Source organism: Megalobrama amblycephala, linkage group LG13 (assembly GCF_018812025.1).
Source record: "Megalobrama amblycephala isolate DHTTF-2021 linkage group LG13, ASM1881202v1, whole genome shotgun sequence".
NCBI lineage: Eukaryota > Metazoa > Chordata > Actinopteri > Cypriniformes > Xenocyprididae > Megalobrama > Megalobrama amblycephala.
Window position 1 is genome coordinate 12,681,032 of NC_063056.1, and position 12,669 is coordinate 12,693,700.

The 12,669-nt window shown below is 35.8% G+C and overlaps 1 protein-coding gene across 5 annotated transcripts in view; it reads left to right on the plus strand.

The window, feature by feature from the left end:
* The window catches only part of ulk4 (unc-51 like kinase 4), a 244,137-nt gene that overhangs the window by 110,944 nt on the left and 120,524 nt on the right, over positions 1 to 12,669 (plus strand). For 4 of the 5 annotated variants that reach the window (XM_048152779.1, XM_048152778.1, XM_048152782.1 and 1 more), the window contains exons 25-28: positions 3,315 to 3,371; positions 4,253 to 4,304; positions 4,536 to 4,630; positions 12,310 to 12,361. In XM_048152779.1, coding sequence (XP_048008736.1) covers positions 3,315 to 3,371; positions 4,253 to 4,304; positions 4,536 to 4,630; positions 12,310 to 12,361 — 256 coding nt within the window. The remainder of the gene's footprint in view (positions 1 to 3,314; positions 3,372 to 4,252; positions 4,305 to 4,535; positions 4,631 to 12,309; positions 12,362 to 12,669) is intronic. The other variant, XM_048152780.1, reaches the window with a different exon arrangement.

A 12,669-nucleotide genomic window follows, 5' to 3' on the forward strand; every position in this document is an offset into this window, starting at 1 on the left:
TTAAACAATCAATAATTTCAATCAAATGAAATCAGTATCAACAAAAGCCATCTTTGCACTGCAGTGGCACAAGCTGCATCTAGATGCATTTACAAACTCTTACAATGGCACAAATAGACTAATATTATGAGATGTTTTGAGTAGAAAAATAAAGTTCAATAGAGAAATATAAAATGTCAAAAATGAAGTGATACTTTTAAATATTAAATTAAAACTGTTAGTACGTGGCGGCAAGTCACTGTCTTAATGAGTGAGTCATTGAGTCATTCATTTATTCAGTAACAAAGCAAATGGCTGCATTTATGAATGGGTCATTGAATCATTGACTGTCCCGATTAATTCAAAGCTGCAGTTTCATTCACTGACAAAACACTGCTGTGTGTTGCTGAGAAACTGTTCTGCTGTGGCATCTATATACATCACTTAATGTTACCTTTTTTTTTTTGTTGAACTGTTGTATACAATGGTAACACTATATTTCGATGGTCCACTTTATGCATTCTATAAGTATTAACTAAAAGTAACTTTGCAACTACATGTCAACTAACTCCCATCAGAGTAGTAGAAGACTGTCTGCTTAATATCTGCTAACACTTTATTGCGATGCTTCCCCAACAGACATTCTACTGACTATAAGTAACTTTGCAACTACATGTCAACTTATTCTACTAACCCAACCCTAACCTAACAGTCTACTACAGTCTACCAATACTCTCATGAGGTTTAGTTGACATGTAGTTGAAAAAGTCCTTATAATTAGTAGAATGTCTAAAGTGGACAATCAAAATAAAGTGTAACCTATAAAATAAATATCACATTTGCAATTGTGTGAATATTTGGGAAATTTGGATTCTTGCTCATATAATATATAATCAACATTAGAAAACAAAAACTCACATGGTATGTTTTTGTATCGGAGAGAGTTTTAAAGGATTAGTTCACTTTCAAATTAAAATTTCCTGATAATTTACTCACCCCCATGTCATCCAAGATGTTCAAGTCTTTCTTTCTATAGTCGAAAAGAAATTAAGGTTTTTGTGAAAACATTCCAGATTTTTTCTCCATATAGTGGACTTCAATGGAGCCCAAACAGTTGAAGGTCAAAATTACAGTTTCATTGCAGCTTCAAAACATTCTACACGATCCCAGACGAGGAATAAGGGTCTTATCTAGAGAAATCATCACTCATTTTCTATTTTTTTTTTAATACGTTTTAACAATAAATGCTCATCTTGAACTAGCTCTTAGACACTGCTAAGTGTATTACTGCCCTCCACAGGTTAAAGTTTGAACTAATTGGTATATACTTTCACTAGCATATTGTATATGACAATTTAGTTCAAACTTTGACCTGTGGAGGGCAGTAATACACTTAGCAGTGTCTACACTGCTGGAATTCTAATAGAGAAGAGGAAGAAGAGAGCTAGTTCAAGATGAGCATTTATGGTTAAAACGTATTAAAAAAAAAATAGAAAATGAGTGATGGTTTCTCTAGAAAAGACCCTTATTTCTCGTCTGGGATCACTGTAAACTGTAATTTTACCTTCAACCATTTGGGCTCCATTGAAGTCCACTATATGGAGAAAAATCCTGGAATGGTTTCATCAAAAACCTTAATTTCTTTTCAACTGAAGAAAGAAAGACATGAACATCTTGGATGACATGGGGGTGAGTAAATTATCAGGAAAATTTAATTTGAAAGTGAACTAATCCTTTAAGTCAGTCTCTACGCTATGCATCGTCTGTATTTATTCATCATGTTAGTAAGTGTTAAAACCCCACATTTACAAAACTATATTGTTGAGAACGCCAGATTGAGAACAGCTCGATTTGCTAAGGCAGCATACTCTACACACAACCTATCATATGCATGCTGCTTGTGTGGATGCAGTCAGTTTTGACAGCAAAAGATGATTTAATTTGATTGGATGTCATGTATTTGACCTTTTACGGCACTACCATTTTCCTGTTTTTACATTACAGGTGGCATTTTGCCTATTAGAAATGCATGCTCGGTTTTAATGTTATTATAAGGTGGGGAAGAATTAAATTAGTGGCAAAACTCAGAATTTTGTTTGTGTACCTCCTCTGTCACCTCACATACCCCAGTTTGGGAACCACTGCTGTAAATGGATGTAGGAGTGCATATTTCATCTCCCTTTTTAAAAAGCAGCAAGCAATAGTAAAGTATACACATTTAAAAAATAAGAGTCCCAGTGTATTTAGGCCTTGTTTATAATTTAAAGTCCCACATTATGCATGTTTTTTTTTTTTTTTTTTTTTTTAAACCTAGTTATTATTGGTATTTTGGTGCACAGTAAACTGTATCTGACATTTAATTCAACATAAGCTCTAAGCTCTACGTTATTTAATATTGTTCATGTAAACATAGTTTAAAGTAAATAATTGCATAATTATTAAATACTTTTTGAATAAAAAAAAATATTTTATAAGGTAGTGCACTATATATTTTTATACTATATTTTTGCTTGTAAATGTGTCTTTGTATCAATTTATTAAGGAAATTTGTATCAATTTATTAAGGAAACATTATTTGATAAATTTTCATTTCACAGTTTGTTTGTTTTTTCTGTTGTTGTTGTTTTTTTTTTTTGTTGTTTTTTTTGTGTGCTCCTAAATTTTTTTAACTTCTGCTCCTTGGGAAAAAGTAAATGTCAAGCACTGCATCTTCTGTTACTTAGTCGAAATGGTGCATGATGGGAAAAATGTCCTCTGACAGAACAGTAGAGCTTTATAGCATTTTCTCTTAAACTGGCAGAACATTTTTCGATTTTTGCTGTCCTCCACGATCGTTGCTTGTCAGGTTGTACAGTACAATGTGTCCCGAATGAGATCTTGGGTAAAGCCCACGGCAGACTTTAACGGTGACATTCCTCAGTGACATTAACATTCTTATGTCAGACTGTGCGATACGCATCGTAGCTGGGATTTAAGTCACAATTGACAGTGTTGAGCATCGCAGGAGCAGTTAGATTGCAGCAATGCGGCCCAAAAATTCTGAACCTGCCAAAAGATTCATTGCAAAGGCAATTTATCGTCCGTCGGTGAACATGATGCATTAATAGATCCAAGACTGACGATTCTGCAGTACGATGAAAGAAATCTACAGCATGCATTTGGCTGTTCAAGACAACTGTAAGACTTCATAGCTGCTAAAGCTCAAGAGAGACTGACAGTTTTTAGTGGCACTCAAACGAAATAAGACTCAAGGATACTGAATAACAGTGTTGTAGGGTTGGCGAAGCGTCTTTTAGACTGAATCGCTTCATGACTGTGCCTGTTTGGTTTGACAGATCTTCCGACCGCAGGTGGTAACTGAGGCCTTTCTCATCAAATTTGGGAAACTGCTGGTGAGTGTGTCTCAGTTTAGTGATTATTATTGAAATATCTTGTAAATGTTTTCTTTTTGTCATTTGCTGTATACAGTAAATACTCTACTTTTCAAAAGTATGGGTCGGTATTTTATTTATTTTTTTATTTATTTTTGAAAGAAGAAATATGCTCACTGAGGCTCCATTTTATTTGATCAAAAATACTGTAAAAAAAAAACAAACAGTAAAATTGTTAAATATTTTTACTATTTAAAATAATTTTCTATTTTAATATATTTTAAAATGTAATTTAATTATATAATGACAAAGCTGAATTTTCCTCAGCCATTCATATTATCATATATGTTGAAAACTGCTTAATACTTTTTTGGAAAACATTCAATTAGGATTCTTTGAAAGTACAATAGAGCAGCTTTTGTGACACTGTAAATGTCTTTACTTTGACTTTTGATCAATTCAATGCATCCTCGCTGAATAAAAGCATTCATTTATTTCTTACTGACCCCAAACCTTTAAACTGTAGTGTATATAGTGTATACAGTATATTGCTTTCGAATATTTTTTTTTAAATTTTACATATTTATTTATTTATTTATTTATTTATTTAAATTCAGCAATTTTGCATACATCTTTCAATTAATTAGATTAGACTTATTGGCCATCCTGCTCTGCAAATATCAGTATCAGTCTTGCTATTGGCCACTTAAAAATCCAAATAGCAGAACACTAATTACCATTTTACATGTCAAAAATATGATAATACCGTGGCATGTTTTTGGTCATAATAGTGAAAATTATTACAAATGAATAAATAATATTAAAAATATGTATAATTTGATGTGTCAAATACAAAAACATGTTGTCATTTTAATATCTCTTTTCTCTTTCAATGTGGAAAGAATCACATAACCTCCATTGACTCTAATGAGACGAGTTTGGGAAGTGCTATAGGTAGGTTTTTATTTTTTGCAATTTTAGTCATCGTAAGATTTTCAAACACTTTTCAACCCTCTCTTTCTATCTCTGTCTCTGCTGTTTTCGTCAAACATAACTTGCATTAACTACATGATGTATAAGGTGCTTTGCTGCTTCATAAGACATTACTTAAAAATGAATTGTTCCAAAGTAATATTATTGTTTTGTGCCTACTTTTATGCTTTCTATGATAATTTCAATGAACAGGTCATGCAGCATCTGAAGAGCTGATCAGAAACACACTATCTGCAGTGGAGGCCATTTCCCAGCATCCTGTTCTCCTCAGCCTCTATCACTGCACTGTGAGTATATATACCACTCTTTGATGTTCTGCTTTTAATTTTGTGTTTTTCCCAATTATTTATAAATTATTTAAGCATCTGTCCAACAGCATTTAGTTACATTTTTTAGACGTGTGTTATGGGACTATTGCAACCCTGTTTGCCTCCCCACAAGAGTGTGTGCAAGGTGTTGATGAAAATATTCTAACAAAGTTGGTCTCTAAACTCTCTATTTGGCCCCATGCAGCTGTTAAAACTTTCCCTCTTTAAGGACAGACTCACAAACACAATATATCAAGCTGTGTATCAGAGCAGCCAGGGCCACATTCACGTCTAACTTGAGATCTCACATCCTCACGCCTGATGGAGCTACAACTGAGATCACGGCTCCCCTCTGCCCAGCACTATTATTCTCACAAACCTCTCGGCAACAGGAAATCACTCAGGAGTGAAGGGAGTTTGTATTTCTCTGTGTGTGAGGCTTTTGTAATGAGTATTGACGTGCGTTCTGTAGGACTGATGCATCAGGAAGCTTTGAGAGGACACAGGCTCTCTGATACTCTATAATAGAAGGCACCTTAATTACAGTTTGCCAGGAGTCATTAGATCCCATTCTCCACTCTCAAAATACACACACACACACACGCTCCATATAGCATGTGAATGACCAAAGCTTATTGCTTATATTCATGAGGGTTATATAGACAGAAAGGCAGTGCATTCAAAAATATTGTTCATTTTGACCTCCATAAATGCTCTATAGCTGCGTTTCTCAACCGGTGGGTCGCAAGACCATTTTGAGTGGGTTGTGAAGTGTGTAGTCAAAAAGAAACATGTACAAATTATGTTTTTCTGATGCAAGACTTTATTTTAAAAGATGTGTGTGAAAGCTGTTGACTCTTCTGTCAGACGCAGTTTAAGTAAAGCGTGTCTGAGAAAAACACTTTGTCTGATTCAGTATCTGCTGTCAGATGAGATGTTGTCAGGCTTTATTATATATATAATGTTATTTTCATAACAAAAATAAAAAGTCTCACACCTCAGAAAAATGAACTTTCCTGTCCTGTCAAATCTTATACTGTGCCTCGAGCCTCGTGCTGTATATCACTTAAAGACGCAATATGGAAGATTTTTGGATTAAAGTGTCCAAAAACCACTAGAACAGAGTTATATATTTTGTTGACTTGTGTACTTATATTATCCCAAATGTTTCCAAGAATGTTTAAATCCAGAGAAATAATCAACCAGGACATCAACACAATAATTTTAACCAGGACACGGACTGTGTCCGTGCGTCGCCTATCAATGACATCACACCTGCGTTACTCCATGATTTCCGAGTAATAATTCATTTTAACACCAAAAACGCTTTAATATGTTATATGTTTTATTAGATGAGGGAACAACTGTTTGGATACATTTATAGACAGAAAACTAATCATTGTTATATAGGTCAACATGTTTAGTCTTATCGTTTGAATCTTGTTTTCTTGATTAAATTAATGTGATATTCTAATATGGATCTAGCTTATTGTGTCTCATAGCAGCCACCGAGCAAACTCACAGAGTAACGTTATAACATAATTTGTGACCTGATCCAGCAAAATGAGTCACAGTGACCCAAATTTCAAAATTGAGATTTTGGTATCAATGGAAAGATGAGACAATAAGCTTTAAAATGATATCCAAAGTCATACCTTGAATGGTTTTAAAGATATACCCATTTGAATTATGGTCGTCTGCCCTCTTTTTCCAATTGAAAACCTGAGAAAAGCTTTTTTTTGTTGATATCTTTCAAAATCTATTGCATTTAAAGGGATAAACTATTTATTTTACAGCTTAATTTGACCAAAGACATTTTTATATATATAAATGCTGTTAAACCAGGCTGGGGGTGAATTGTTATGACCACGGGCGATGCACGTGTGCATGAGCCGAGCGCGTCTTTCCGCGCTCATGGCCAAAAGAGTTTCTTTAAAAGGCTCGCGGGAAATGAAGCCTTAACCGCTCTAAATTGTAATGGACTGGAGCTCACATCGGGAGAAATGGGAACACGGGGGCACCACGATGCGACCGCAAAGGGCACTTTCACTTTCACGATCAAAGTGCATGCCACTGATAAGCATTGTAAATGCAGTATTACAGTATACACATACCAATTAAACACGCAGTTCTCCTCTCGTGCGTCCTGCTCACTGGACTTTCGTTTCGCTTTCATATATTTCTTATATAGATGCCATCAATGCTTTTACCTTTCTAGATGTAATTACCGAAATCAAAACAGTCCATAAACTATAAATCCTCACGAAAACTTCAGTCTGAAGGACTGTCTGAAGCGCTAGTCTGACAGGAGGATGGCTGGACCAATCGCGTGCCTGTTAGTCGAAACGGGGCTTCCCATTGATAAAAATCAGCATTTATGTCATTGTGTTTACATTTCTAAGCTTTTTGATTGGTTCTATACAACATGTAACACCATATTTAGAGAGCAGAGATAGTGACGTTTCAGGGGATACCGGAAAATGCTCATAAGTGACGAGAGGAGTTGAGAAGTTCATTTCCAGCGAATTTAGTAAAACCATGTCAAATTTAATAGCCATTTAAATACCTTTACTCAATTATCTGGACTACGAACCTTTGGGAGATTATTTTTGAAAGTCTGTTCTTTGAAATTAGCTTAAAAAATTTTTTTTCATTGTTTTTCCACATTATCGGCCCATATCTTAAAATAGAACGTTGCGACTTCTGACTCATTTCGCCAGAGCGGGTCACATTTTACATTATAAACACACTCAAATGTATCTAATATGTTAAACAGTGCTGCGTTACCCCACATTCACTTAAACGGAAGAAGCAGAAGCGGCGACTGTGGCATAATAAAAGCTCCACTGCTCTTGAGCCATGTGTCACGCTTGTCTCTCATTAGGGGCCAAGCACCGAAGGTGCTTAGGCACCTATTGTATCTGTTGCCGTTCTTTTTATTTTCGATTCTTCTTCTTCTTCTTCTTCTTCCGCTCTTGAAGTCTATGGTAGCCCATAGAACCGCTTGCGGGAAAGTTATGAAATTTGGCACACAGTTAGAGGACAGTCTGAACTATGTCCACAGCAAATTTGGAGACTCTAACTCAATCCCTGTAGCGCCACCAGCTGTCCAAAGTTGCACTTATGTTTATGTTAATAACTTTTTAACCTTAAGGGTTAGAAACAAAATGCTTTTTTCCTCTGATTCGAATCGATTGCACACTATGAAAACAGAAAAACAGAAGTAAGGCTGTATCTCCGCAAAGCTTTATCGTATATTCAGACCAAACTTGGTACATGGCATCACAAGCATGACCTGAGGTACCATGCAGTGTTTCTGCGCAGCGCCACCTACTGGTGCAGAGATATGAAAAATGGTCATTTTTGCTTATAACTTCTGATGGGTTTGTCCAAAAATCATAAATTTGGTCTCATTGGATTCAGGGCATCATGTCGATGCCAATTTTCCCATATTGGCCATTTAGGCCGTCGGCCATTTTTAATTTTGTGCTAAAATGCTGTATTTTGCAAACACATTAGCGTATCATTACGAAACTCAGTATGGGTCATCAGGACAATGCCCTGAAGGAGCCTGAGAACTTTCGGCAAAAGTTATAACAAAATTTACAAAAATGCTAATAACTTTTGACTATATTAACCGATTGTAATGAAACTGGTCTCAGTAGATTCCTTGGATCATGCTGAGAACATAGATATCAAATTTACCATAGTAGGCTGAACTTCCCGTCCGCCATATTGCTTTTCTTTAAAAACCTACTTTTTCCTCCTAAACCGTTGCTCCGATTTTCACCAAAATTGAACCGTATCATCTTCAGACCATGCCGACAAAAAGTTATGGATTTCAAGTTGATAAGTCAAACCGTTTTCGTATACCGGAGCAATGAATTTGAGGCATGATGCAAAACACACTCTTCAAGCTGTATCTCTGTAATGCTTTGACATATTGACACCAAACTTTGCTGTTGTCATTGTCAACTCACTCTGACTATACCGCATGAATTTGGTCACAGCGCCACCTATTGGTGGAAAGTGATGAACCAGTAAATCTTTATTATTGACTGTATATGTGATTTTTCAGCTCTTTTGACTAAAATGATCCTAATAGGTCTTTAATTGCTCACTGTTTCAGTTTGTCTGATGCTTACGGCCATGTTGGCTGGCTTGTTGTGCCGCTTTTGTGCTTGGCCCCATAATTGCTGCTTGCAGCTATATTTAGCCTTGTTTCTGCTCGCACTGTACTCGGCCCTGCTCTGCTTTATACTACAGTAACGTTAAAAATCTCATCCATGAACATAATTTCTGCTAGAGTCCCATCCCGATTCTTTTCCCCTGGCTGTGAGGTGAAGACAACTCCTAAGATTCTGCACTCAATCTCGGCATCATCAAGCTACGCCTTTGTTTTGAATAGTCGACCTCTAGCAGTGAAATATTACATATTGTGCCTTTAATAATAATAACAATGCATTTTATTTAGAGCCACATTTCAAAACACTCAAGGACACCTTACAACTTAATGACAGTCGTAAAAATCAAGACAGCAATACAATCAAAGTAACATCTGTTCAACATTATGATAATCCATAAAATACAATTAATCAGGAAAATCTAATTTAAAATGAGTTTTAAGACATGATTTAAAAGTAATAAGAAATCACTTTCACAAACAAATTGCGGAAGAGAGTTCCAGAGATGAGGAGCAGCACAGCTGGATGCTCTGGACCCCATAGTGGTTAAACGAACAGGAGGTATAACAAGGGAAACCGAGGAGGAAGATCAAAGAGTGCAGGTGGATGAAGTATAAATGTGAAGCAAGTCAGAGAGAGATGAGGATGCAAGATTGTGCAGAGCTTTAAAAGTGAAAAGCTAAATCTTATACTATATATACACTATATATAAAGAGCGAATGAAATCACTAGCATGCAATGTTACATTTAGTAAGTCATGTACTACCCAAAAAGTATCATTATCAAGCTCAGTGTCTATGTTTTATTAACAGTTTGTGATAGTATTGTGTATTTACTAGGGCTGTCCCCGACTAAAGATTTTTCTGGTCGACTAGTAGTCATTCATTTTAAGTATAAGTCTACTAATTGCATGTTTATTAATAAACCATATAAATCATAATAAAAAGAGCCTTTAATGCCTACATAGCCTAATTAGCGCTCAAGCGCACACATAAAGCCACAGCACACCTGCAGAAGTAATGATTATGAATGCATCGGGGAAAAACAGCATGGAGATTGCTTTAACATTTGAATAATTAATTAAAAAACTAGTGTTTTCTGTATTTCCAAGCTGCAATGATGAAGTCGACCATAACCAAAGAATATTTGTTTTTCGTAGCTTCCAAAATACCACTTTATTTTCACTTAGTTTGTTATTTTGTATATTATCGATGGCCGTGGTGGCTCATAGCTAACTTTGTTGTATTATGATATTTAATAGCCTTGCCCTTTTCAGTTATTCATCAGCGTTAGTGTTATTCTTACAATCTATGTGTATGTTAAGTAAAGAGGGATGGGACTTGTGTGTGTGTAAACCATTTTTTGAAAAAAAAAAAAAAAAAAAAAAAAAAGAAAAAAAAAATCCATTGGTTCAAATTCCTAAAAACAAATTGGGTCATGACTTCATGACCATGGAAAAATGTGGGTCCCATGACCAAACCAGTTGAGAACCACTGCCCTATAGATACATACATAGGCAGTGTCTACATAGGCAGTTTGTTGTATGTAATGGATAACAATGCTGACTCCCTAAATTAGAATGATAATAAGATGCCCAAAGACAATGTCATGGTATGCACTAGGCAGTTCATTGATACTCGCATATAATGGCCAAAAATTATGTCAGGTAGGCAGCTGACTAAGTTTGATTAAAACATGCATATGGTTCTAGGTATGCAGTTCAGTAAATCTGATTTCCAAAAATACTCTGAAGGTTTGTGATCATGTAAGTTTAGTACCAATAAAATTTAACATAAACTTAATATTCAAAAATATGCTAAATCATAGTAATGTGATTAAGCCAACAAAGTCATGTGGTTTTGTTTTGTTTTGTTTGTTTTTTTTACTTTGTTACATCACATGACATTTTCATTACATTTAAACTTTTGTTGAAAGTAGTATAAAGGTGATGATACACGGGGCAACTTTTTGAGCAATGTTGCCATCAACAGGCAACCTGGTGAAACACAGGGCAACTAATTAGGGCAACGGACAGTTGGCAGCAACCAATCAGAGAGGAGCAAATCTATTGCCAACCCGATAAATACTTTATTATAAACACTTGTTAGGCACTTTATTTCAACTTTTCGAATATTTTCTTAATTTTTATTAAATATAAATGCCTTTCCGATCTGATTTGTGATAGGCAAAGGGAGAAGAGCGAGTTTGATAAAAGGCGGATTTGAACCCGGGTCGATCACGTCAAAAGCTACTTTCAAGTGCCATACACCCTACACCCTACAGCACTACAGAAGTTAAACAGAACGTGTCTTTTTAGTATTTAACTGAAAACATTTGATGGTTAGATTACAGCCTATGCACATTAAATTGGACACCTGTTGGTATTTTAAGCATTAAAAGAGGTAAATTCCCTGTTTTAGGTTGACACATGACAACTTACCAGCGTAAGTTCTCTCTCCTTTTCTTCGCTCCACTGTTGCTGAGAGGCCGCCATCTTGTTTGATTCTTTTTTCTGAAATCTCCAAGCTGGTCACGTGATCGGCTGCTAGCATTCTGATTGGAGGATCTCAAAAAATTGCCCACAACCGATCTAAAATATCCAGATAGAAATTAGTTGCTCATTCTCAATGGAAAGTGCCCAAGCAGTATTGCTTGGCAACATTGCTCAAAAAGTTGCCCCATCACCTTAAAAGTTTTTCAAAACCATATAAAAAATTGACATGAATGCAAAAAATGCATTACTAAGAACTCGGCATGTGTGTTTTTGTAAAAGCATTCCTTTTCGTTATCAAGGACACTTTTATATATTGACCCATGTAATGGCTGTCTAGGTGGACAACTCACTAAGTTTGAATTTAATGTTCAAACATACCTCAACTAAAGCTACAGAGAAAGAATTACCATTATACTGACATTCACGACAAACCTCTCATAAAGAGCGGGCAAGAGATCAAAGATGTGCCGTGGGTTTAGCGTAGCACATGTACAATATGTGCGGCTTGGTGAAAAAATGGTGTCTTACAATAGAGAAAGAAGAAGAAAAAAATCCATAGATAACCTTTACAATGTGTTTCTTTGGTGTTCTTTTCACTTGGAGTCACAGAGAGTAAAATCCTTTTGTTTGAGAGATGCCCACAGCCATCCACATTAAGACACCTGTGTGCAACATTTGCTGCCGTGCGGCTGATTGTAGTTGGTAATAATTGTAAAACCTGATTCTAATTTTCAAAAGAGCTGGCGTAAGGCCTTTTGTTGGAACACACTTTCTATGATCAAAGGGCAGAGCTGACATCACATTTCCATGCAAATTGGAGCTGTTCAGAGCACTCTCTCAGTCTTCCGCTTCCAGCTGTTTCAGTTTCACTCACACCACGCAAGTGTGTGTGTGTGTGTGTGTGTGGTCTGCTGAGACTAAGCACATATAGGTGAGATTTCTCACATTTAGAATAATGCACTTCTCTCTGTTTCCCCAAGGTTGTGGATTTGATTGTACCACCACTGACGTCTCTGGCCTTCAGTAAGAATGGTGAGAACACACTTCAACTGCAAATAAGCAAAGACAATTATACACTATAAGTCAAGTTTTGACATGCCTACTCATTCTTTTTTTATTACTATTGTCTACATTTTAGAATAATAGAAAACTCATCAAAACTATGAAATAACACAAATGGAAGTATGGGAAAAGGGTGTTTCTTGGGCCCTGTGGACTTAGGCTCTTGTACCCAACAGTGGATATACATTTATATTAGGAGAATTCTGTACTTGTATTACTAAATTCTGTAAGAAAATTTTGTTAGGTAGAAATTACGATGATGTAAATTACATTTGAAT